The 23,630-nt window shown below is 43.4% G+C and overlaps 1 protein-coding gene across 1 annotated transcript in view; it reads left to right on the top strand.

The window, feature by feature from the left end:
- SCD5 (stearoyl-CoA desaturase 5) overlaps window positions 1-23,630 on the top strand; it is a 157,661-nt gene that overhangs the window by 68,734 nt on the left and 65,297 nt on the right. The window contains exon 2 of the mRNA XM_027087500.1: window positions 16,489-16,619. Within this exon, the coding sequence (XP_026943301.1) occupies window positions 16,489-16,619 (131 nt within the window). The remainder of the gene's footprint in view (window positions 1-16,488; window positions 16,620-23,630) is intronic.

The raw sequence follows: 23,630 nt of genomic DNA, 5'->3' as shown, positions 1-23,630 counted from the left end.
TCTTTTTTTGTTAAAATAGGCCTTCAAGAAACCCCTCTTGAATTCTTCCTGATTATTATCCTAAATACGAAGTGCACCATCTGATATGTAAACAAAATGTGTCCCCAGTTTTCTCTGCATGGGAGAGGTTACCTTTATTGTGCTCATTGGAAGAAAATGTCATGTATAGTTTCTCTCAGAGGCCGTACAGCCCAGTACCGCCTGGAGCAGCGGTGCCCAACATTTTTGGTACCAGGGACCGGTTTCATGGAAGACGGTTTTGCCATGGACTGGGGGTGGAGGAGAATGGTTTCGCAATGATTCAAGTGCATTACATTTATTGTGCACTTTATTTCTGTTATTATTACATTGTAATGTATATTGAAATAATTATACAACTCTCCGTAAGGCTGACAGGGGCGGAGCTCAGGAGGCAATGTGAGCAATGGGGAGCGGCTGTAAATACACATGAAGCTTCGCTCACTCGCCCGTGGCTCACCTCCTGCTGTGCGGCCCGGTTCCTAACAGGCCACGGACCAGTACTGATCCGTGGCCCAGGGGTTGGGGACCGCTGAGCCGGAGGACAGGCTCTGGGGCCAGAATGTCTGGGTTCTTGCCTTCCTGCTGCCACTGGCTGCTGCCACCACTCACAGTCACAATAATACCAGCAGTTCTGAGGATATTTATCACCTATCTACTGTGGGTCAGGCACTGGACTTTCCTCATCTCTAATCCTAAAAACAGGCCTTCCAGATTTGTTTTATTCTCCCCACTTACAGATGTGGAAACTGAGACTCAGAAAGGACCAGAGAAGACAGAAACATAGCCACATGTATATCTTTTTACATTATTTCTTTTTTAATCTGACTTTGTCTTTCCAGCTTATTTTAGGGCCTACTTAATTGTGGGCAGGAAGAAGTATGCATATATTTAATCCCTTGAGTATCATAAAGCCAGCACAAAGCAAAGTTTAACCCATATTTTTACGTGCTGGTCCTCTGTGTTCCACTGGTTGGTGTTTTTAATGTGTGAAGCAAAAGAAGAAAGGTGAAATTTAGTATCTGTGTATTGACTCTCAGTGACATTTGTTTCCTGCAGACTTTTAATCTGAACATTTTCAAACACAGATAATTCTAAAGAATAATACAGTAAACACCAGCACATCTACTACCAGATTCAACAATTATTAACATTTTACCACATTTGCTTTATCTACAATTTTTTCTCCGTCGTTTAAAAGTAAGTTGCAGGGCTTCCCTGGTGGCGCAGTGGTTGAGAGTCCGCCTGCCGATGCAGGGGATACGGGTTCGTGCCCCGGTCCAGGAAGATCCCACATGCTGCGGAGCGGCTGGGCCCGTGAGCCATGGCCACTGAGCCTGCGCGTCCGGAGCCTGTGCTCCGCAACGGGAGAGGCCACAACGGTGGCCCGCGTACCACAAAAAAAAAAAAAAAAAGTAAGTTGCAGATGTTATGGCCCTTTATTCCTAAATAATTCCACATGTATCCTCTTAAAATAAAGACATTATCATAACTTAGTAACAATCTGTCTAGTTAAAATTCAAATTTCTCCAGTTGTTCTCAAAATATCTTTTATAATTGATTTTTTTGAACGCATATTCTGTCAAGCTTATTGCATTGCATTTGATTGTTATTTGTTCTCTGTCTTTAGAACAAACTCTCACCTTTGACATTGACATTTTGAAGAGACCAGGCCAGTTTTCTGTAGAAGGTCCCACATTTTGAATTGTCTGATTGTTTCCTTTTCTCCCTTATTTTCTGTATACTGGGAGCTGGTATAAAAGCATATTGAGATTAAAGTTGAGCATTTTTGGCAATAATTTCTCAAGGATGATGTGATGTGCTTCATATTTATCACATCAAAGGGCACCCAATGTCAAGTTCTTCCACTATTCCTGATGCTAAATTTCATCTCTTGGTTAAGTGCCAGATTCCTCCTTTGTAAAATTTTATTTTCCCCTTTACAATTAGTAAGCAGTCTGGGGGATGATGCTTTGACATCTTGGGGATATCCTGCTTCCCAACAATCCTTTGACCTAATGAGTTTAGTATCTGTATTAGTTTGCTAGGGCTGCAGTAACAAAGTACCACAGACTGGGTGGCTTAAGCAACAGAAATTTATTGTCTCACAGTTCTGGAGGCTAGAAGGCTGGAATCAAGATGTTGGCAGGGTTGGTTCCTCCTGAGGGTTCTGAGGGAAGGATCTGTTCCAGGCTTCTCTCCTTGGCTTGCAGGTGGTTGTCTCCCGGTGTACCTTTACATCAACTTCCCTCTTTGTGTGCCTGTGTGTCCAAATTTCCTCGTCTTCTAAGGACCCAGTCATATTGGTTCAGGGCCACTCTTTACAGAGTCCATCTGTAAAGACCTATCTCCATAAAAGGTCACATTCTGGGGGCACTTGGGGGTTAGGACTTCAATACATGAATTTTGGGGGGGCACAGTTCAACCCATAACAGCACCCACTGATGGTCTTGCCAGAATCCATTATTCATTTATTGGGGTCTTAGGTTGGGTTCTTTGGGAAACAGATTCTGAGAGGCAGATTCGTGTACTAGTTTATCAGCAACTGTGCTTGGTAACATCTGGAAGAAAAGGGGAGAAGCTATGCTGCAATGCTGGGGCCTCAGCCTATGCTTCAGGCAGCTCCGGAACTAGATGGTCCTTCAGAGATGTTGCAAATGGTGGCAAAGGGCCAGGCCTTTGTACCCCTTTATCAGCTAAGCATTGGTTGCAGGCTGACCCCAGGGCGGGGTGTGTTATAACTGTGGGCTGGGCAGCTTTGTTCCTTGGGGGAAGGAAGACTCAGCTGTGAGCTGTTAGGTACCAACAGTTCCAGTAGTTGGAGAAATGAGTGCCTGGGTCCTAGAGGGAGGGTTAGGGGTGTTGTGCCCACCACGTAGCACATGGGGTAACCGGGGGTTGCAGAAGGCTGGTTTCCTCCCCAAATCTACATTTGTTAGCTGGAACTCTTTTGAAAAGAAGAGCTTTCCCTCATCAACTGGGAATGAATTTTTTTTTTTTTTCGGTACGCGGGCCTTTCACTGTTGTGGCCTCTCCCGTTGCGGAGCACAGGCTCCGGACGCACAGGCTTAGCGGTCATGGCTCACGGGCCCAGCCGCTCTGCGGCATGTGGGATCTTCCCGGACCGGGGCACGAACCCGTGTCCCCTGCATCGGCAGGCGGACTCTCAACCACTGCGCCACCAGGGAAGGCCCCTGGGAATGAATTTTAGTTCTTTCTAAAAAGACAGGGTAAATGCTTAAACCTTTCCCTTTTAATCACCAGTTTTCCAAGTCAGGAGTTGATGTAACTCAGCTATACTTAGCGAGTTATGATTTTTGCCATTGTGGGCCCCTTCCGCCATCAAAAAAATTAGAAATTATATCTTACACCTGTGTGGGTGCAAAGACAAATATAACCTAGGCTGGATTCATTATTATACATTTACTATTATATTTGTTTTCCTTCCAAAGAAAATGTATTGTGGGCTTATCAGTGCTGTGTCTTCAGTGCCTAATGGACAAGGCCCTGGTTCTGCCCCAGCTCAGGGGCTGGGCGGGTGATAAACAAAGAGGGTTGATCCTAGTGTGTACCTGGGTACGGGGTGAGTGGGGCGAGGTCTCAAGGGAAGAGCATTTAGCTCCGGTAAAACGTTACCACTCAGGAAAATGAGGTGGCCTGGTGTTGCCAGGTCTTTCCATCTTTCAGGAGAAGCTAGAAATAGAGATTTTAAATCTTGGAATCCTCTATTTTTAACAGGTGGATCAGTTTTTCAAAATATCTGTGGGCTGATGGTGGCCTGAGGGCTGCCAGTTTGTCTGTGAGGCTCCTGGGGGAGGGATGTTGACCGTTTCCATACTGGGTACCTTACAGACAGCCGGGCACACCGAAGGTGCTGCTACATGCTTATCGAGGAAGGAAGGAAGGAAGGAAGCAATGGTGATATTTTGCTAAGGCAACTCATAAAATTAGGTTGGATTTTTTGCTTCAAAACCTGTGAGGATCAGAAAATCAGGCCCTGGATTTTGCTGCAAAGAAAAACATCTGCCTTGGGCTATTCACAGCAATTTACAGAGACTTGGCAGGAATAAAAATGTGTGAAGGAAGCCCTTGAAACCGGAGTTCGTGAACTAGGTCAGGCTGCCCCGATGATGTGGTCCCCAATCAGAGAATCGAAGAGGATTTCTTGGTATCTTGATAGAATGCTGTCTTATTAAAATTGTAACTCTTTTCTTCTATTTAAGGCAGAAACATTAGTGTGGTCAACGTTGGAAGGACTGTGTTTTGTCAATTTTCCCTTTGGGGGCACCAAGGCACCTCACTGCCAAACGTGTTCTGTCTCTGTCCTTGGCCTGCTCTGCTCCATGGGGGATGTTTGTTCCAAGCCCAGTGTGTTCACACGGAGCCCCGGGGAGGCCCCTTCTCTGGTCAGAAGAGGGGGGAGGAGGGAGAGGACATCCTTGAGGAGGAAGAAGACAGAGAGAAAGCTATGCCTCCCGGGACGTTTCCCCTCCACTTCATTTTAATTCCCAGCCCTTTAAAGGGCTCAGACATCAAAGCAATATTGGTGCTTTGGGCTTCTCCTGTCAAACTTTCCTCCAACACACGCCTCCAGGGCTCAGTGCTCAGCCCTCTGAGAGCCTGGGTGACACATCTTCATGCTTCACTGCTGCTAACAGGCCTGCTGACTCCTGCCTAAACCTCTGGGCCGGGCTTCAACCATTGGCTGTCCTAATTCTATTAGGGAAATTGCTTGTTAGAAGAGAGAGAGAATGGTAACTCATAAGTACCCAGATAATTCAGATGATAAGGGCAGAAATCCTTCTTTTTTCCACTTCTCCCAAAATGACCAGTTTGGGTGCTGTTTCTAAATTTTAGTCTTCCTTCAGCGAGACTGTCATTTTTGATATTACAGTTTCCCATCTATGGTCAGAGACGTTAATGAGCATACACAATATGAAGCATATCTATAACAATATGAAGAATATGAATTCCTCTCTCTCTTGTCTCTCTCTCTCTCTCTCTCTCACACACACACACACACAGACACACATTTACTGCCCAAGAGAAAAATCACAACTGAATAATTAATGGAAAAGGAAAGTCAGTGTGCCCATAGTGCAGTGCATTATTCTCTTTGTATTCAATTATCTCTAATTCTGATTTTGATAGTTGTGTCTTGATCTTGATTGTGAGAGAGGGAGACAGAGAGGATGATGGGGGTTATCCTGTATCATGAACCATGCTCGCTCTTCCCAAATTCACCTCCAAGAACCTGGGAGGGCTGAAGATCAGGCTAAGGAAAAGAGTTGCTCTTGAGACCTGGGGCCTCCTTTCCTCTGAAGACCCTGCTTCCTGGTCTCCCAGCCTCAGTCTGAAAATCTTTGCCTAGTGATAAGAATAATGGTGTTTTCAGTAATGTTTATTAAGATATTACTCTTTGCTAAAACCTTATATATATATTTTCATTCGTCTCATGATAACCTTTTGAGATAGTCTTTTGTTTGTTTGTGTGTTTCATAGATAAGAAAACTAAGACTAAGAAAGAGTAAGATGGTATTGCCCCCCACCAGCTAGGAAAAGATAGACAGGCGACTGACCTGTGAATTCACTGATTTACCTGTGCACCTCCTCACTCCTCTGTGTAAGAAGCCAGTGTTCTCTGTGAGCTGTTCCAGCGAGCTCTGATTCCCACGCCTAATAAATGATCACCCCCCCCCACCCCCCAGAAGCTTTGTGTCATTTGAGGGAGAGAAAGAGGTTTTGAACAAGGAAGTAAGAAGGCATCGAGGGAGCTGGAAGCCACACTGGAAAGATTCCAGTCTGAACTAGTTTATGCTCTGGAATAGTTATCTCTCAGGGGCTTGCTTTGGTGTAGTACTGAAGAAATATTGATAGATCATAAAATAATAAAATAACTTTGATTTTTGTTTGTTTGTTGCATTTTTAGTAAAATGTTAAATGATCGACAGCTCCAAATATAGCTCTTCTCATACGTGTGGCCACTTTCATTAGATGCCAACTATTTTTAGAAGTGGACTGGACGCAGAGCAGTGTTAGTCTTTAACATTTTCTTAAGAACAAAAAGAATAAACTCTTCCACTCCCTTCCCCTAACCATTCAGTTGTCAACACCATTATGTAATGATTACGGACTCCTAAGGTTCTGTTTAACAAATTCTTATTCCTATCAAGGGACCCTTTTTTCTTTAATCAGACCTCTTCTCTCACCAAGGTGTGAAGGTGCCTCAATGCACAGATGGTCTTCAGCCATAGTTCTTTTATTTATTTTTATTTTTTAATGCCTTTATTGGAGTATAACTGCTTTACAATGGTGTGTTAGTTTCTGCTGTATAACAAAGTGAATCAGCTGTACATATACATATATCCCCATATCTCCTCCCTCTTGTGTCTCCCTCCCACCCTCCCTATCCCACCCCTCTAGGTGGTCACAAAGCACCGAGCTGATCTCCCTGTGCTATGCGGCTGCTTCCCACTAGCTATCTATTTTACGTTTGGTAGCGTATATATGTCCATGCCACTCCCGGCTTACCCTATCCCCTCCCTGTGTCCTCAGTCTACATCTGCATCTTTATTCCTGTCCTGCCCCTAGGTTCTTCAGAACCATTTTTTTTCTTTAGATTCCATATATATGTGTTAGCATACGGTATTTGTTTTTCTCTTACTGACTTACTTCACTCTGTATGACAGTCTCTAGGTCCATCCACCTCACTACAAATAACTCAATTTCGTTTCTTTTTATTGCTGAATAATATTCCATTGTATATATGTGCCACATCTTCTTTATCCATTCAGTCTGTCGATGGACATTTAGATTGCTTCCAAGTCCTGGATATTGTAAATAGAGCTGCAATGAACATTAGCATTTATTTCTACATGAAATAAACTTTTTCACTCTGTGCCTGAGGAAAGAAAGAAAGCAGGAAGAGAATGTAGGAAGAGCAAGCATAGGCTGTGGGTAGGGAGATGAGACTTCCATCCTGGGCTTCTGTCACTAAAAATCCTTTTGCTTGCATCACAAGCCAAGAGGAGAAGCTAGGTTTCCTTGGTCCTAAATGAGTCTCTGCAGGAATTGGCCAGTGTCTTGCAACTCAAAGTGTGGTCCCTGGGATAGCTGCAGTGGCATTACCTGGGAGCTTGAAGGACATGTAGAATCTCTGGCCCTACCCAGACCTACTGGATTAGTATCTGCAATTTAATAAAATCCCTAGGTGATTTATAGGCACATTAGTTTAAGAAGCACTGTCCTTGTCCATCACTCCCATACTTGGCTGTATAACTGAATCACCTGGGGTTACAAACCCCTGCCTCATCAGTATAAGGTTCTAGAAGATGTGTATAGATTTTAAAGCTCCTCAAGTAATTCTGATGCAGCTAGCCCAGCCCCAGAAGGAGCCCATTGGTACAGCCTATAGTGGCCAGCCTCCTAGGGCACAGAGCAGCATGAGAAGGGAGAGTATGTGTCTGCAGGGGCTCATGGAGACTATCTAGCGCAAGTGATCATTTCAGCCCACTAGAATCCATCTAACACAACACTTTCTGTTATTCTAAATTTGATCATGTAACATTCTTTAGTGGTACCCTCTTGTCCTCAAGATCAAATACCTCTTTTTAGTATCACATATATGCCTTTCTGGTCAGGCCTCTGCCTGGTTTTTGCATTTCATTTCACCCCACACCCCCTCCCAGGAGTCAGACCCAAACACTTGGCAGTGCTCCTCCCAGGAACCTTCACACCTCCATGCCTTTGCTCACACATCACCTCTACCTGGAATGCCAGTCCCTCCTTCAGGGACTCCTGTAGCACCTCTGTCTCTCCTTCATTGTGTTCATCACCCACATAATGATTTGCTTAATATCCATCTAGAGACTGCCCACAAGGAAAGGGACCACATCTGTCTTGTTTGGACCTGGATAGGAGCAGTTTTGATTGGGGTGGGGATGAAAGAAGGGCAAAATCCTAATTGAATGGGCTTAAGAGAAAATGGGAAGTGAAGACCTGTTATCCACAATTAAGAGACAATCCATTCAATGAATTATGTGTAAAGGGAAGCAGAGAAATGGAATAGGATCTAGATAGGGAAAGGGCATCAAGAGAGGTTTTGTAATTTTGTTTTTTGAAATGAGAAAAATAACAGCTTGGCTATAGGCCACAGGAATAATATGGAGGGAGGATATTGATGATGCAGAGAGAAGGGAAATGGCAGAGCAATTGGGTAGGATGGAGGGGATACGATGCACAAGGAAGGGCCAGCCTTAAAGGGCACGTGGACTGGCCATCTGTAGGAATGCAGGAATGGCAGGGTGCACAGGCTCGGATGCTGGAGGGTGGCTAGAGGTGGTAGGGCCTGAGGAGGTTCTGCTATTCTCAAACAGAAGCAAAGTTATCAGACGGGGAGGGGGAAGGAGATTTTGGGAGGTGAGGTGATTGGAGCAGGTATTGAAATAGACATCTAAGAGAGAGGGAGAACATATGGACCAGGGGAAAGTACTATGATTTCTGGGTAATACTAAAGCCCAGTTAAGGTTAAAGGTTCATGAATTTTAAAGTGAAACCAATCAGCATGGTTGCATATTTTTCTCCAGCTAAGTTAGTTTCACAGGTACCAGCTGAGAATACGTGGAAGGACATACATGATCCCTGCCCTCCTGGACATTATGTTTTAGATGGGAAGATGGCATTAGATGAACAATTCCTTATATCATTACAAAGTGATGATTGCCATGTTGGAAAACACAGAGGGCCAGAGAGCATCTAACAGGGATTCCTGGTCTAGCCTGAGTGCCTGAAGTGAGACCTGTGGATACAGAATGAGGTCGTTTAAAAGACCCGAATTCTTCCTTGGTTTTTTGTTTGAATTATAGATACTACGGTGCAACAGCAGAGTGGTAACATGCTATGCTATAATTTTATGGTTGTTAGTGATCTGCTGTGGCTTTCATTCTAATTGTCATATATGCTGTAAATCAACCCGGAAAAGTAGGATTTGCCCAGGACTTCAGAACAGTCTAAGTGGACCTGACTGAAGGCAGGAAGGATGCTTGAGGAAAACAGGCAGTACCTGGAAAATGCATGAAATATATCTTCGCCCTCCTGTTCCATTCCCCTCCCGTTGAATCTTCCTAGAAGATGCGGGCACTTCCAGAACGGAGCACCTATCTTCCTGCAGCCCATGTGCAGCACAGCATAAGGGGGCAGAGTGGAAGGGGGTGGGGATTGCAAAGAAGGGCTGTTGGTTATTGCTACGTATGATAGAATTACTAAGACAACATTGTAAGTCAACTCTACCTCAATTAAAAATAAAAAGATAGAATTTAGCAGGTTTTAATAGTAAAAAGAAACCCTTTGCTTCTAAGCCCACAGTTTTCAAGAGCCTGAAAACGTTCTGATTTTGAATGAAGTGTTGAAATAGCACCTAGGAGGAAATGGCCTCGGAATCTCGAACTTTGTAAACCCAAACCTTTAACGGGAGGACATAAGGTCTAATTGCAATCCTTTGTAACACCATCTCATGAGAGGGCCTTGCCCTGTGGCTGCAGTCCCTTGTCAGTCCTTCTTTCTCACATCTGGTGGGTCAGCTAAACACTCAGACCCTGGACCAACAACATCAGCAAACCTGCAAACTTGTTAGAAACAAATCTCGTGGGTCTCTCCCCAGACCTACTGAATCTCTGGGAGTAGGGCCCAGCATCTGCATTTTAACAAGGTCCCCTGGCACTTTAAAGTTCAGGAATCAATGACTTAAAATATTATTGCTCTTTCTTCCGACTTCTTTGTTTTCAGCTTGTTTATGATATGATATGCTATGCTTTGCTGATATATGATATGATATATGAGATGTGAGTTACTCCTACAGCTCCCCCATGAAACCAGAGAGATGTGAGGAAGCAAGGCCAGTGAAGTCACACCAGATTTCAAGAAGAACGTTCCCAAGAAACCAGAGCAGGATTCTCTACCTCGGCACTGTTGACTTTTTGGTAGTGGTACCTTTTTGTTGTAGGCAGCATCTGGGCATTGCAGGGTGCTCAGCAGCATCCCTGGCCTCCACCCACTAGAAGGGTGCCAGTAGCACCCTTCATGTTTTGCATTGTGACAACTAATAATTGTCTTGGAGACTTTGCTAAATGTCCCAGGAAGGGGAGCAGGCAAAATTGCCCACCCGCTCGAGAACCTCCGGCTTAGAGTAATGAAAAGCGTGGGAGTCTTCACAGGGGGTTAGCTGGGAAAGGGATAGTTTACCCTTGGGCGTAACCAGGCATAACCAGGGCAAGAACATATGCTAATGCTGCTTGTCAGGCCTGGCTAACATTTTATGTGCATTACTTCTTTCTATCCTTACAACAAGCCCATAGGGCAGGTACTATTTTCCCCACTTTATGGATGAAAAAAACAAGGTTTAGAGATTAAGTCACACTGATAAGTGATACACCAGGGATTCAATCCCAGGTTCATCTTAACCATTATGACATAAGGCCCATCATTTACTTATATGTATCTCTGTATCTCTATGTGTATCTGTCTATCCATCTATGGCTCTGTCTGTCTTTCTCCATTTATCTGCCAAATCTCAGAAGGACTGGAGAAGAGAAACAGTCATTTGTTGGCCAGAGCCCAAGTGTGACTTTGAAAACACTGAAGCTGGCGGGAAAGGCAGATATCTAAGTGCGTTGTCTTCTCCCACACAGGCTCCACCCCACCCCCCATGTGGCCCTGTCCCCAGGAGCCTTGGCCCTCTGCGTCCTTCCTCCGCCTCGCCTCTTCCCTTTCCTCGGTGGAAGACAGGTCCGCACATGTTTTGTGCTTCGTGTCCTCCTGTTGGAGCCCCCCTGCACACCTGCCCGCCAGCCCGGGGCTTGGATATCAAAGACTCCTCTGTGGAGGGCCTGGCGAGCAGCTCGCACCATCAAAGGGAGCCGCCAGGAGAAGAGTGCAAACGGCCCGAGTTCACACAAAAGGGCAAGCGGGTCTCTCCTGATCTGGAGGTGCTTAGCATTTACGAAGCCCCGTGGGAGTCAGCTCGGGGCGGGGTGTTGGAGGGAGCACAATACACTCTGGATCTGGGTTTCTCCATCTGTAAATTCAGGGGATGGGACCAGATGGTCTCTAAGGGAGGATGTACCTTATAGGGCAGCGGTTTCTCAGGCCCGGTAGTGCATCAGAATCACCTGTGGAGAGCGGTGCCCGCTCTACCGGCCCTCATTTCTGATTCACTGGGCCCCATGGGCCTCACGGCTGTTAAAGATGCCAGATGACTGCAATGCGCTGCCAGGGCTGAGGACGACTGCACCAGAGGAGAGGGCTTGGGGCTGCACTGAGCTGGCCTTTGGGCCCCAGCTCTGTCGTTGTGAGATCCAGAGGCATTTACTTAATGGCTCTGGGCTTCAGTTTTGCCCATCTGTAAAATGGGGATTAGGATATCTACCTCATAGGAATAAAACAATAAAATTAGATATATTGGTAAAGTGACGGTCTGTGGCAGGCATGCAGTGAGAGTAGGCTCCCTTCTCCAGCCTCCTTTCTGACACTGTTATGCAGTGTGGTGCATTTTTCTTTTTTTAATTGGACTTTTACTGTGCACTGGTTTAAGAAAGCATGGGAACCAACTTCTTTTTGCACTCTGTTCCCAAATACCGATCTTTTCATTTTATCACTCCCGTAATAGGGATTGCAATGATCTTATGTGTGCAAAGTATTTGAAGGTGAATGAAAGGAGGTTATTTTAAGAAGTATTATACACACTACTACTATATATAAAATAGAGAAACAGCAAAGACCTACTGTATAGCCCAGCGAACTATATTCAGTAGCTTGTAATAATCTATAATGAAAAAGAGTCTGAAAAAGAATATGTATATATATTCATATATATATATGAATCACTTTGCTGTACACCAGAAAGTAACACAACATTGTAAATTAACTATATGTCAATTAAAATATTAATAAGTAAATAAAATGGTGATAATAACTGTCCCCATCTACCTCATAGGGTGGTTGTGAAGATTAAATATGTTAATATATGTAAGCATGCCTGATGCAGAGCATATGCTTAATAAGTGTTACCTTATTATCTCAAAGGCCTCTAATTTGTGGAGGGGAAAAAAAGGAAGAAAAATATGAGAAAGGGAAGAGAGGGAAGAGAGAATTTGGAAACAACTCACCTATTTAAAGTGTGCAATTCATTGGTTTTTAGTATATTTGCAGGATTGTGCAACTATCACCAAAATCAATTCCCAAACTCCTTTTTTTTTTTCCTGCAGTACGCGGGCCTCTCACTGTTGTGGCCTCTCCCGTTGCGGAGCACAGGCTCCGGACGCGCAGGCTCAGCGGCCATGGCTCACGGGCCCAGCCGCTCCGCGGCATATGCGATCTTCGCGGACCGGGGCATGAACCCGTGTCCCCTGCATCGGCAGGCGGACTCTCAACCACTGCGCCACCAGGGAAGCCCAATTCCCAACCGTTTTTAACACTCTTTACCCCCAAACCCTGTACCTGTTAGCAGTCATTCCCCACTTCTCCTCCTCATCCCCAGCCCCATGCAATGTGAATCTACTTTCTGTTCCTGTAGGTGGCAAACTCTTCTTAAACTGGGATTTAAACTGTGCCTTCCTTCCCTCGAGGGAAGTTTCCTACTTAAGTCTTGCATTAGTTACTTACAGCTGCAGAACAAATTACCCCAATATTTAGCAGTTTAAAACAACATGCATTCACTTTCTCATAGTTTTTGTGGAGCAGGGGTCCAGGTACAACTAGGCTGGGTCTTCTGCTTCAGGATCTCTCATAAGGCAGCAAAGTGTTGGCCAGGGCTGTGGTCTTAACTGAAGGCTCAGCTGGGGAAGGAACTACTCCCAAGCTCACTTACACCATTGCTGGCAGGACTCGGTTCCTTGAGGACTGTTGAACTAAGAGCCTCATTTCCTCACTGGCTGGTGGCTGTAGGAAACCGTGAGTTCCTTGCCATCTGGGCCTTCCTGACATGGCAGCTTACTTCACCAGGCCCACGGGAAGAGAGCATCTGCTAGCAAAACAGAAATCATATCTTTTGTAACCTAATCATGGAACGGATATTCCCTCAATGTTACTATGTTCTTTTGGTTAGAAGCAAGTTACTCAAGGGTAGGAGACTACACAAGGCTGTGAATGTCAGGAGGTGGGGAGTGTTGGGACCATCTTGGAGGCTGTGAACAAAAGCCCTATCCTGCAACCTTCCCATGAGTTCTGTAGGCTACTCAATATCTTTTTCTTTTTTTAAATATTTGTTTATTTATTTATTTGGCTGCACTGGGTTTTAGTTGCAGCACGTGGGATCTTCATTGTGGCAAGCAAACTCTTAGTTGCAGCATGTGGGATCTAGTTCCCTGACCAGGGATCAAACCTGGGCCCCCTGCATCGGAAGTACGCGGTCTTAGCCACTGGACCACAAGGGAAGTCCCTACTCAGTATCTTTTTAATACATTTCTTTTTGGCTTCAGATAACTAGAATTGGTGACACTTATTTGCATACAGACCAACATGTTTGTCGCTTACTGGTCTGTAATTTTGTGATTCTGGTTTCTATTGCTTTAGCACCTTTCTCTATGAGGTGAAAATCACTTGGTAAAGTTATTGGCACTGCTTATTACTCCTTTTTTTTTTTCCGAAATCATCACTTCTGTGTCTGAGCACTTTAATACCTTAGAGCCAGCTAGCCAGAATTCATCAGAACTTGTTTGGATATTAATTTCCACAAACATCATAGATGACAGGTTAAGAACGTCTTGTATTAGCCCTGTCAAAATAGAAAAAACTGAGTCCTTTTTATGGAACAGGCCATAAAGCCTCACATCCAGCCCAGGGTTTTTGCAGTTTATCCTCATTTGGACTATGAACAGAAGGTTGCTTTCTTTCCTAGAGATTCTGCAGAATTTTAGTATCAGAAATCCAGTGCATACTGGCTTAAGCAAGAAAAGGGAATTTGTTGGCTCACATCACTAGGAGAAATACTGGGGAGGCCCACAGGATCAAAAGAAGAGCTATAGAACTCCAGGGCCTGCAACCAGTGACTCAATGCAGGCAGTTATCCTTCTAGCTCTTGTGGAGCTAGCTCTGTCCATCATCTTCATGACTTGCTTTCTGGGCCTCATTCTTTACTATTACAATCATGCATTGGTTTGTGACCTTTAGTCTTTAAGCCAGAAGAGAGAAAAGTTGGGTCAGGTGTTTATTCCCAGGACAAGGAAGATGGGATATAATGCTAGGCCAGCCCTGGGTCACATAGCCACATTCATGTTGCCAAAAGAAAGACCATGAAAAACCAATAGCCACTACTGCCCAGTACAGGCTCTGACTCGAGCCCATTGTCAGTGGCCCAGACATGCACAGACCAACCATGTAAATGACCCCTGAAATATTGGAGATCCTAAAAAGGACAAGACAATGCCATAGTCCGTGGTAAGGCCCTGTCTGGGAATCATGGATTGGAGAGATTCTATTTGGCCAATATATTTCATGGAGTCTGGGAATTCATCTTATTATAGCCAAGGTCCAGTGTCTTAGTCCACTGGCAAAAAAAAGGGTCACATTGAATTTTTCCATTATAGATTTCACTTGTTCCCTAATTGCTTGACAGTTGGAAAAAAGTTATTAGCAGAGCCATGAAGGCCAGGGATGACATGGAAAATAGCTGTCCATTTCATGGACTCATGACCAAGGTTAAATTACAATAACCAAAAAGGTCAGAGCTTTTTATTTACTGCTACTTTCTGTGATTTATGGGCAGATTGTTGTTTTTTGTTTTTAACCTTTCAAAGAAGGAATGATTTGTCAAGTTCATGAAAACCACATGTACTCATACTCATTAATCTTAGTGCCGAGGGTGAGTCTAGTTCTTAGACCATATACATATGGATTGAGATCAAGGTTAGTCAGACTTGACTTTTGGAAGATGTAACAGTGTGCTCCCTGTAAATATGTGTATCGACACTGATGTTACCCTAGTAATTCTCCCAAAGAAGTCCTACGGAGGGTTCCCTAAGAACTTGGCCTGGGTACCATTCACAACTGCTCAGGGATGTACTCACAGCTGGTCACTTGGTCTTTGGCACTTCTTTATGGAGGGCCTTGTATGTGCTAAGTGCCAGAAGAAGTTGTGTAGGATTGTGTGTAAGCCTGATCCTGCCTATGTATAGCCTGGTTTAGGGCTCTCCCCTCAAGTAAGGAAGCAGCTCACATTTAAATTTAAATTGAGATCCAATATTAAAGGTGTAGGGTGTAGAGAAGTGAAGATAAAACTAACCATTTACCTGGTTGATGTCTCCCTGAGACAAAGGAGAGTACAGAGGGCAGGTACTCTGCTCTTGGTTCAGACAGACTTGGGTTTGGCTCTTAGCAAAGACACTCCCTAACCTTGTGACACTGGGAAATTAGTTAAGTTCTTTAAACCTTTGTTTTCTCAACTGTAAAATGGTCCTAATAATAATACAAACCCTATAAGGGTCGTTTGATGTGTTTTAATAAGATAATCCAAGTAAGACATTTAGCGTTGTGTGGGAACATTGCTTTAAAACCACTAGAGTAGTTGTAATAATCTTAGGAGTTGTGATTTTTTTGGTCCCTTGGGGTCTCCTTCCTACCGCGCACTCAACCTTTCCCAAGTGTCGTATAAAGAGCAAATCAACACCACCACCTAGGGACAACATGGGCAGAGGCTTTAGAACTAGGCTGACCTGGGTTTATATGCAGGATTTAACTCTCAGAGAGCCAGTTCCTCAACTGTAACATGAGATGCTAATACATTTTATAAGGATTAGAGATAATATATTTAAACGTGTGACAGATAATAAGCTCCACTGTAGTTTGGCTCTAAAAAAATTCCCCCCCGGCCATCTTTACCAGCTCAGTCATAGTGATGGTATAAGTGAGGAGCTCTAGAAGACAAATCTCAGCTGTCCTTGGTGTCAGTTTTAGCCTCATTCTTACTGGCCCTGAGCCGGACTTCATTGCTTTAAGTCTGGCTTGAGTTCCTTCAAACCAAGGAAGCCCTGAAAATGGGCACTGAAAACGGGCACTGTTGTTTAGAAGTACACTCTTCATAGAACTCATCCTGCCATGGGTGCCAATTAAGAAGTAAGATAGAGAGCTATCTCAGCTCCACCGAGAGTGGATGTGTAAGAATTACAAAGGCACACTAGTATGGTTGTGATTTTGTATCCAGACTGGCAAGAAACATTTGCAAATAGAAGATTCCTTTGATATAGAAAAAATGATGTTCCAAGGTCAAAGTTTCTTGAGGAAAGTTCTCTCCACTTCCGCCTGTACTGGAAAGCTACGAATCAATAAAAAGTCTGCATTTCCCTAAGTTACTGATTCTTCACATTGCAGATTCTTCCCCTGATACCATTTCACACAGGTTCCTATTCAGGAGAGAAAAAAGTTGGGGGAAATTTGAAAGCACTGACATCTGCTGACATTCTCCCTGCTTGTGTCTTGCAGCCTACTTCTGCTTCCTCCTGACTGCTCTGGGTGTGACAGCTGGTGCCCATCGCTTGTGGAGCCACAGGTCCTACAAGGCCAAGCTGCCCCTGAGGATATTTCTGGCCGCTGCCAACTCCATGGCTTTCCAGGTGGGGATGGAGGGTCCTTGCTGCCGTAGGGACCTAGAGCAGGTGGCAGTGTGGGAGGAGGCACCCAGTGGGGTGGACATCCTCCATGCCCACTCTAGGCCCAAGCACTCCCTGCCTGTGTCAACTTTTTATCCTTGTAGCTTTAGATACTATAAAATGTTCCTGGGGGCCTTAGAGCACCAAGGCATGCTAAACTACAGAGGAGGTAAGGAAATTCCTCCCTCCAGAGTCCATGCCCTAAACATGACCCGAAACCCTCAACATCTGTCTAGCTCTGATGAGGGCCAAGTTCTGTGCTGAGCATGCTCTATGCATATCACCTTTGATCCTCACAGTAACCGCACAAGCTAGGTGTTATGCATGCCCCCATTTTACAGATGAGGAAACTAAGGCTTAATGAAGTTAAAGAACTTACCTAATTATCTGGCTAAAAATGGTACATCCAGATAGGCAAATGCAGTTCTGACTCCAAAGCCACTGCTTCTACAACACGTATTCCTGAAGTCACCCTTTAAGATTGTGGTGAAAAGTCTATTATTCAATGTGGATTTGGAAGACTCAAGATTTAAGTCTTACTCTGATGGTTGCTAGCTGTGACTCACTCATCTCCAGTTTCTTCATCTGTAAAAATAAGAATATGACTTTATTTTCAGAGTTGTTATGAAATCATGATAAAAATGTAAATGTGGTCACAACTGTACTAGGATTGGGCCATATCCTTGAGGAGTGTGCCAGTCCTAGGCCATTTCCCACCACCTTGGGCACTTTCTGAGCTGCTGAAATTTTGGTTTGATCATGAATCTCTGTTTTCCCAATTCCTCATCTGATCCAGGCAGGGTGGGTGAGAACAATTTGTTTTCAAAATTTCTGCCAGTGTTATGAGGGCAGATGATTCAAGTCCTATGTATTTTCACCCATTAGGAAGAAATGGAAATTCCCAAAACTGCTTTAGGGTCCAGGGAAACAGGCGACTCAAGAGCCTTTCTGTGACCCTCAGACGTGCAGGTCAGGTGGTCACCTATGCAACAGGCCTCCCATCCCTACAAGACAGCCTGACGCTGAGCATTTGTCTAAGTTGCCCTGTGTCTAAGAATTCATTTCCCAATTTTAGGCTTCCCTCCTGTCTGAGCATTCATAAAGCAAAAAGGATCCAGCACAATACATCACTCGGGGATCACAGTTCATATTATGAATATCTACCGGATAATTCAAGCACAGTTGGGAATAGGCACCAGGGTCCTAGGAGGAAGCTGTTTGCACAAAGGAGCAGCTGGCAGATTCTCGTTTTCATGTTCTTTTGTTGGCAATGGGAACTATGCTGCACTTTATTTTGGCTTCAACAATCTTAGTTCAGTGTTGTGCTTTACTTATCATAACAATGGATTATGATAATGATAAGTTAGAACTTCATTAATTTAGGTCTTAGATGCTATTTAGGACTTAACTCAGTAATTTTCACTTATTTTGTTCAAGCAGTTTATTATTTTTAGCCTTCAAGTACACGCTCATGTAGTTATAAAGCACCTCTATTACCAGAATTTTTTCTGACATATATAACTTGAACTTGAGAATCTAAACCTCTTTTCCAAATGAAACTGTTTGTTTATAACTCAATTTTTGAGAACCTAAGTTTCCTTTACAAAACATCACATAACAGAACATCACACTGTGATTTTAAATTTATTTTGGGGGGAAAGTATATTGTGGAGGAAAGTATCCAGGTCATTGAATAAATTCAGGCCATTTGCTGGATATATGCTTTTGTGCACAGCTTTGTTCCTTCATCTGCAAAAATAGGGGGGAGCTAATAATATTTACCTCACATGGTTACTGGGAGGATGAAATAATGAATAATACATGCCTAGCTTATAGTGGCACTCAGTGAATATCGTTCCCCTCTTCTTTATGAGATTTGGCATACCACCTCATTCCTTTCTGTATTTTTGTGCCTATCATATAGAAAATACTCAGTGATTGTTAAGTGAATGAATAGTTTTATAAAGTATTTTCATAAATCATCAAATTTGAACTAAGCATGCTTCCTCCAGGCCCACATTCGTAGTGGATTTTTTTTCATTAATTCAGCAAATATTTATTGAGCACCTACTATGTGGCAGGCACTGAATTAGGCATAGTGGGCACAATGATTTGTAAACACAGTCACATCCTCACCTTCATGGAGGCTTCCATCTAATGGGATATTAGATTTTCCACAGTTTCCCAGTGGAAATAGTGCTTTATGGGTCTGCAGTTTTATAACAATGTCACTTAGACCTAGATGAGAGGTATCTGTAAGATCAGCAAAGGGCCAGCTTCCATACAATGCCTGTATCAGAGGGAAATAATTCAGTCAATTCAGATCATTTAACCCTAGGAAGAGAACCGCCTGGGAAAGTAAAAAATGTGCTGTGATCTGCCAGTCTAGGGTACTGACCTACAACCCTGACTTAATGCAGAGTCATTGATTCAGGTTACCTTTGATATCCCCTTGGGTTTTTAAAGATAGTTTAAAAGGTTCTCTTCCACTTTCTTCCATCAGAATGGTCATGCCTTTGGCCAAAATGGACCAAGTCATGCCATGGTTATCTCTTAGGATCAGCAGGGCTTTTGCTAGCTGCTGCAAACAAGATCTTGATCATTAAGAGCAGTGGTCTTTTTGGCACCAGGGACTGGTTTGTGGAAGACAGTTTTTCCACAGATGAGGGGGAGCGTGCATGGTTCAGGTGGTAATGCCAGCAATGGGGAGCCATGGGGAGTGGCAAATGAAGCTTCGCTCACTGGCCCCCTGCTCACCTCCTGCTGTGTGGCCTCATTCCTAACAGGCTGGGGACTGGTAGCAGTGGATGGGGACCCCTGATTAAGAGCAGTTTTAAAATTGTGACTGAAACATTTGAACTTCCCTTTTCTCTTTGTTCTGTAGAGGACGTATGTATGGCTCAGAAGGCAATAGTGGGCAAGGTGAGGTACTTTTAGTCTGAAAAGATGATGATGGGGCAGGAATGCCAGACAAGGAGCTGTAATAATCCTCTGTCCCCTCCACACCCTTGCATTCAGCAAAGACCTCCTGAATTCCTCTCTCACCTGTTCTCCTTCCTTACCAGTAGGTTGCAAGTCAACCCGAAAGCTGCTTGCAGACTTCTTGTAATTTTCTCCTAGTCAAATATGGACCCAGGTAAGGGATTCCCGCCATCCAGTGGTCTCCAAGAGTTCAGTTTTCACAAAGTAGCCAGGACTTTGGATTTGTGTTGTCATGCTCATGCACACACCCCTTCTGGCTGCAGCTGGGTGTCTTGTGAAGTCAGTCCAACCAAAAGCACCAGTAGATGCTTCAGCCTCCTCCCTTACTGTCCACATTTACTCATCAGATCCTAGTAAAGAGACATTGGATTTCAAGCTGTAAGGGAGCTAAAGAAATTTAGTCTGAGTCCCCTTTGTTTTACAGAAGGATAAAGAGAGGCCCAAAGAATGTCAGTGACTTGTCAAAAGTCACACAGCTAGTTAGTGGATAGACCAGACTGAAACCTAAGTCTCCTGACCACAGCCCCCCACCCCCACCCCACGCATCTTTTGGCTTACCCATGGATGTTCTTATGTGATGCCCAACCGTGTGATTTGTAGACAACTTTTAATTTGGTCTTGTTCTTTATCCACCCTGACATCCCTGTCTTTAACTGGTATATTTAGACCATTCACATTTAAAGTGATTATTGATATAGGTGAATTAATATCTACCATGTTTCTGTTTGCTATTCATTGCCCTTATTCTTTGTTTCTTTTTTTTTTTTTGTCTTTCACTCTTTTTTCTGTCTTCACTGGTTTTATTTGAGCATTTTATATGATTCTATTTTCTTTCCTCTCTTGACATGTCAATTATCCATCTTTTCAAATTCTTTTTAGTGGTTGCTCTAGAGTTTGCAAAATACGTTTAGAACTAGTCCAAGTCCACTCTCAAATAATGCTGTACCACTTCAGGTACTGCACTAGTATTCCCACTTCCTCTTTCCTGTCCCTTATGACATTGCTGTCATTCATTTCACATATCCATAAGCTATAATCACCAAATTCATATTTGCTATTATTATCTCAAGCCAACTGTTATCTATTAGATCAGTTAAGAATAAGAAACTTGAAGATTTTATTTTAACTTCATTTATTCATTCTCTAACACTCTTCTTTCTTTATGTAACTCTAAGTTTCCAACCTATGCTATTTTCCTTCTCTCTAAAGAATTTCTATCATTCCTTGCCAGGCAGGTCTACTGGTGACAAATTTCCTCAATTTTTGTTTGTCTAAGAAAGTCTTTATTTCTTCTCCACTTTTGAAGAATAACTTTGCTGAGTACAGAATTCAAGGATGTGTGTTTTTCTTTCAACATTTAAAATAATTTACTCCACTTTCTTCTTGCTTATATGTTTCTTAAGAGAAATCTGGTGTAATTCTTATCCTCACTCCTGTATAGGTAAGGTGGTTTTTTCTCCCTTTGGTTTCTTTCAAGATTTTCTTTTTGTCTTCAGGTTGAATATGATATGCCTAAATATAGATTTTTTGCTATTTATCCTGCTTGGTACTCTCTGACCTTCCTGGATCTGTGGTTTGGTGTCTGTCATTAATTTTAGAAACATTTCTTTCAGCCGTTATTACTTCAGATATTTCTACTGTTTGTTTGTTCCTCCTTCCCTTTTGCCCACTCTCCTTTTCTCTCTCTCTTTCCCTCCGTCCTTCTTTCTTTCCTTCCTTCCATACTTCTTTCTTTCTCCTTTGGGTATTCCCATTACACACAACTTATACCTTTTATAATTGTCCTACAGTTCCTAGATATTCTGTTCCATCTTTTCTCTTCACATTTCAGTTTGGGAAGTTGCTATTGATAGCAACTTAGTCTTCAATTCAGTGATTCTTTCCTTAGCCATGTCCAGTCTAGTGATGAGCCCATCAAAAACATTTTTCATTTGTTACAGTTTTTCTGACTTCTAGCAGTTTCTTCTCATTCTTTCTTAGAGTTTCCATCACTCTGCTTATATTACCCATCTGTTCTGGCATGTTGTCCACTTTTTCTATTAGGGCCCTTAGCATATCAATCATAATTGTTTTATTTATTTATTTTTAAAATTTATTTATTTTTGACTGCGTTGGGTCTTCGTTGCTGTGCGCGGGCTTTCTCTAGTTGCAGCAAGTGGGAGCTACTCTTCGTTGTGGTGCACGGGCTTCTCACTGAGGTGGCTTCTCTTGTTGCGGAGCATGGGCTCTAGGTGTGTGGGCTTCAGTAGTTTTGGCATGTGGGCTCTGTAGTTGTGGCTTGCAGGCTCTAGAGCACAGACTCAGTAGTTGTGGTACACGGGCTTAGTTACTCCATGGCATGTGGGATCTTCCAGACCAGGGCTTAAACCCATGTCCCCTGCATTGGCAGGGAGATTCTTAACCACTGTGCCACCAGGGAAGTCCACCATAATTGTTTTAAATTACCAGTCTGATAACTCCAACATCTCTCTCGTATCTGAGTCTGGTTCTGATGCTTGTTTTTTCTTTTAAGATGGTAATTTTTTTGCCTTTTGGCATACTTTGTAATTTTTTGTTCAAAGCTGGACATGATGTACTGGGTAACAGGAACTGAGGAAATAAGCTTTAGTGTGAGGTTTTATGCTTATCTGGCTAGAAATTAGGCTGTGTTACCTTGTGCTATAGCTGTAGTGGTTTCCTCTAGTGGCCTTGTTTTTGTCCTTCCTTTGCAGTCTCTGGGCTTTCCTAGAGCCTTCTTCTTAAACAGGAGTTAAGGCTTTTAGTTCTTTCAGTCAAATCCCCTGTTATTGTACAGGAGCCCTACTGACATGGAGGTGAGGGGGAACATCCTCAGTCCTGTGACTAGGTCTCAGTCTTTTGTTGAGCTGGAGCTGAGTATTTACCTCCCCCCAGGCTAATCAGGCTTTGGTAAAACCCCAGTTGATTAAGCTCTGGTAAAATCATTTCTCTTGAGGACAGATCTTGCTAAGGGGAGCAGAGAGATCTGCCTTGAATTTCAAAATGGTTACTTTTCTCCCCCTCCTGCTGGAAGAGCAAGGGGATTTTTGTCAGTTGATCATAGTGAGAACCTGGTAGGGATCCTGGAGGTAAAATTCATGAAAGTGTCGGGGCGCCTGGACTGCCCCCTAGGAGCTTTTAACTCTCAAGCTCGTCCATGCTAAACCTCCAGCAATTCATCAATTACACCTTAAAGTATTCCTACCCATCCTGGCACCAGCTGCAGACTTTTCCTCTTAGACCTCTGCTCCTGCTAGACTGTGATTCTCCGTAACTGCCTGTCCATCTCTCTAGTTTTTGGTGCAGCAGTTTGCCCCATGACCTCAATTCTCTGGATCTAAGAAGACTTGTTGATTTTCAGTTTATTTGGCTTTTTTTTCTTGTTGCAAGGATGGAAGTAAATACTTCCAAGCGCTTTACATGTCAGACTGGAAAATGGAAGTTACCGTGTGATTCATAAATACGTCAAGTGAAACACAGGGTTATGGGCCATGAACTTTGGCAGGTATATAACAACAAAACAGCAACAATTATTGAGCCCTAACTACATACCAGCACTTCACTATGCATTTCAGTGATCTGACAATACCCGTACAAAGTAGATACTGTCATTTTCCTCATTTGATAGATGAAAGAAAGAGACTACGTAACCTGTCCAAGGACATACAGATTTAAGACTAAGACATATAGAAGGGGGATGCACGTGCAGGCAGCTTGACTCCAGAGGACACACTCTCACTGCAATGCCCTAATGCCCGTCCCAGGATCAAAGTGTCTATTCGTCTTTTCATTTGGTAAATACGTGCATTAAGCATCATTCCCAGCACTGGAGAAAAAGATGGACAAGGTCCTTATCCTCATTAATGTGTATATTCCAGTGGGAGAGAGAGCAAATAAATAAGCAAACGAATAAACAAGTTTATTCAGAGAGAGAGAAGAAGGTGAAGAATTTTTTTTTTTTTTTTTTTTTTTTTGGTGCGCGGGGCTCTCTCTTTT

Source organism: Aethalodelphis obliquidens, unplaced genomic scaffold (assembly GCF_003676395.1).
Source record: "Aethalodelphis obliquidens isolate GAN/ISIS:26980383/991018 unplaced genomic scaffold, ASM367639v1 scaffold59, whole genome shotgun sequence".
Classification (NCBI taxonomy): Eukaryota; Metazoa; Chordata; class Mammalia; order Artiodactyla; family Delphinidae; genus Aethalodelphis; species Aethalodelphis obliquidens.
The sequence above is the reverse complement of the archived record's forward strand: the minus strand, read 5'-3'. Positions and strand labels throughout refer to the sequence as shown.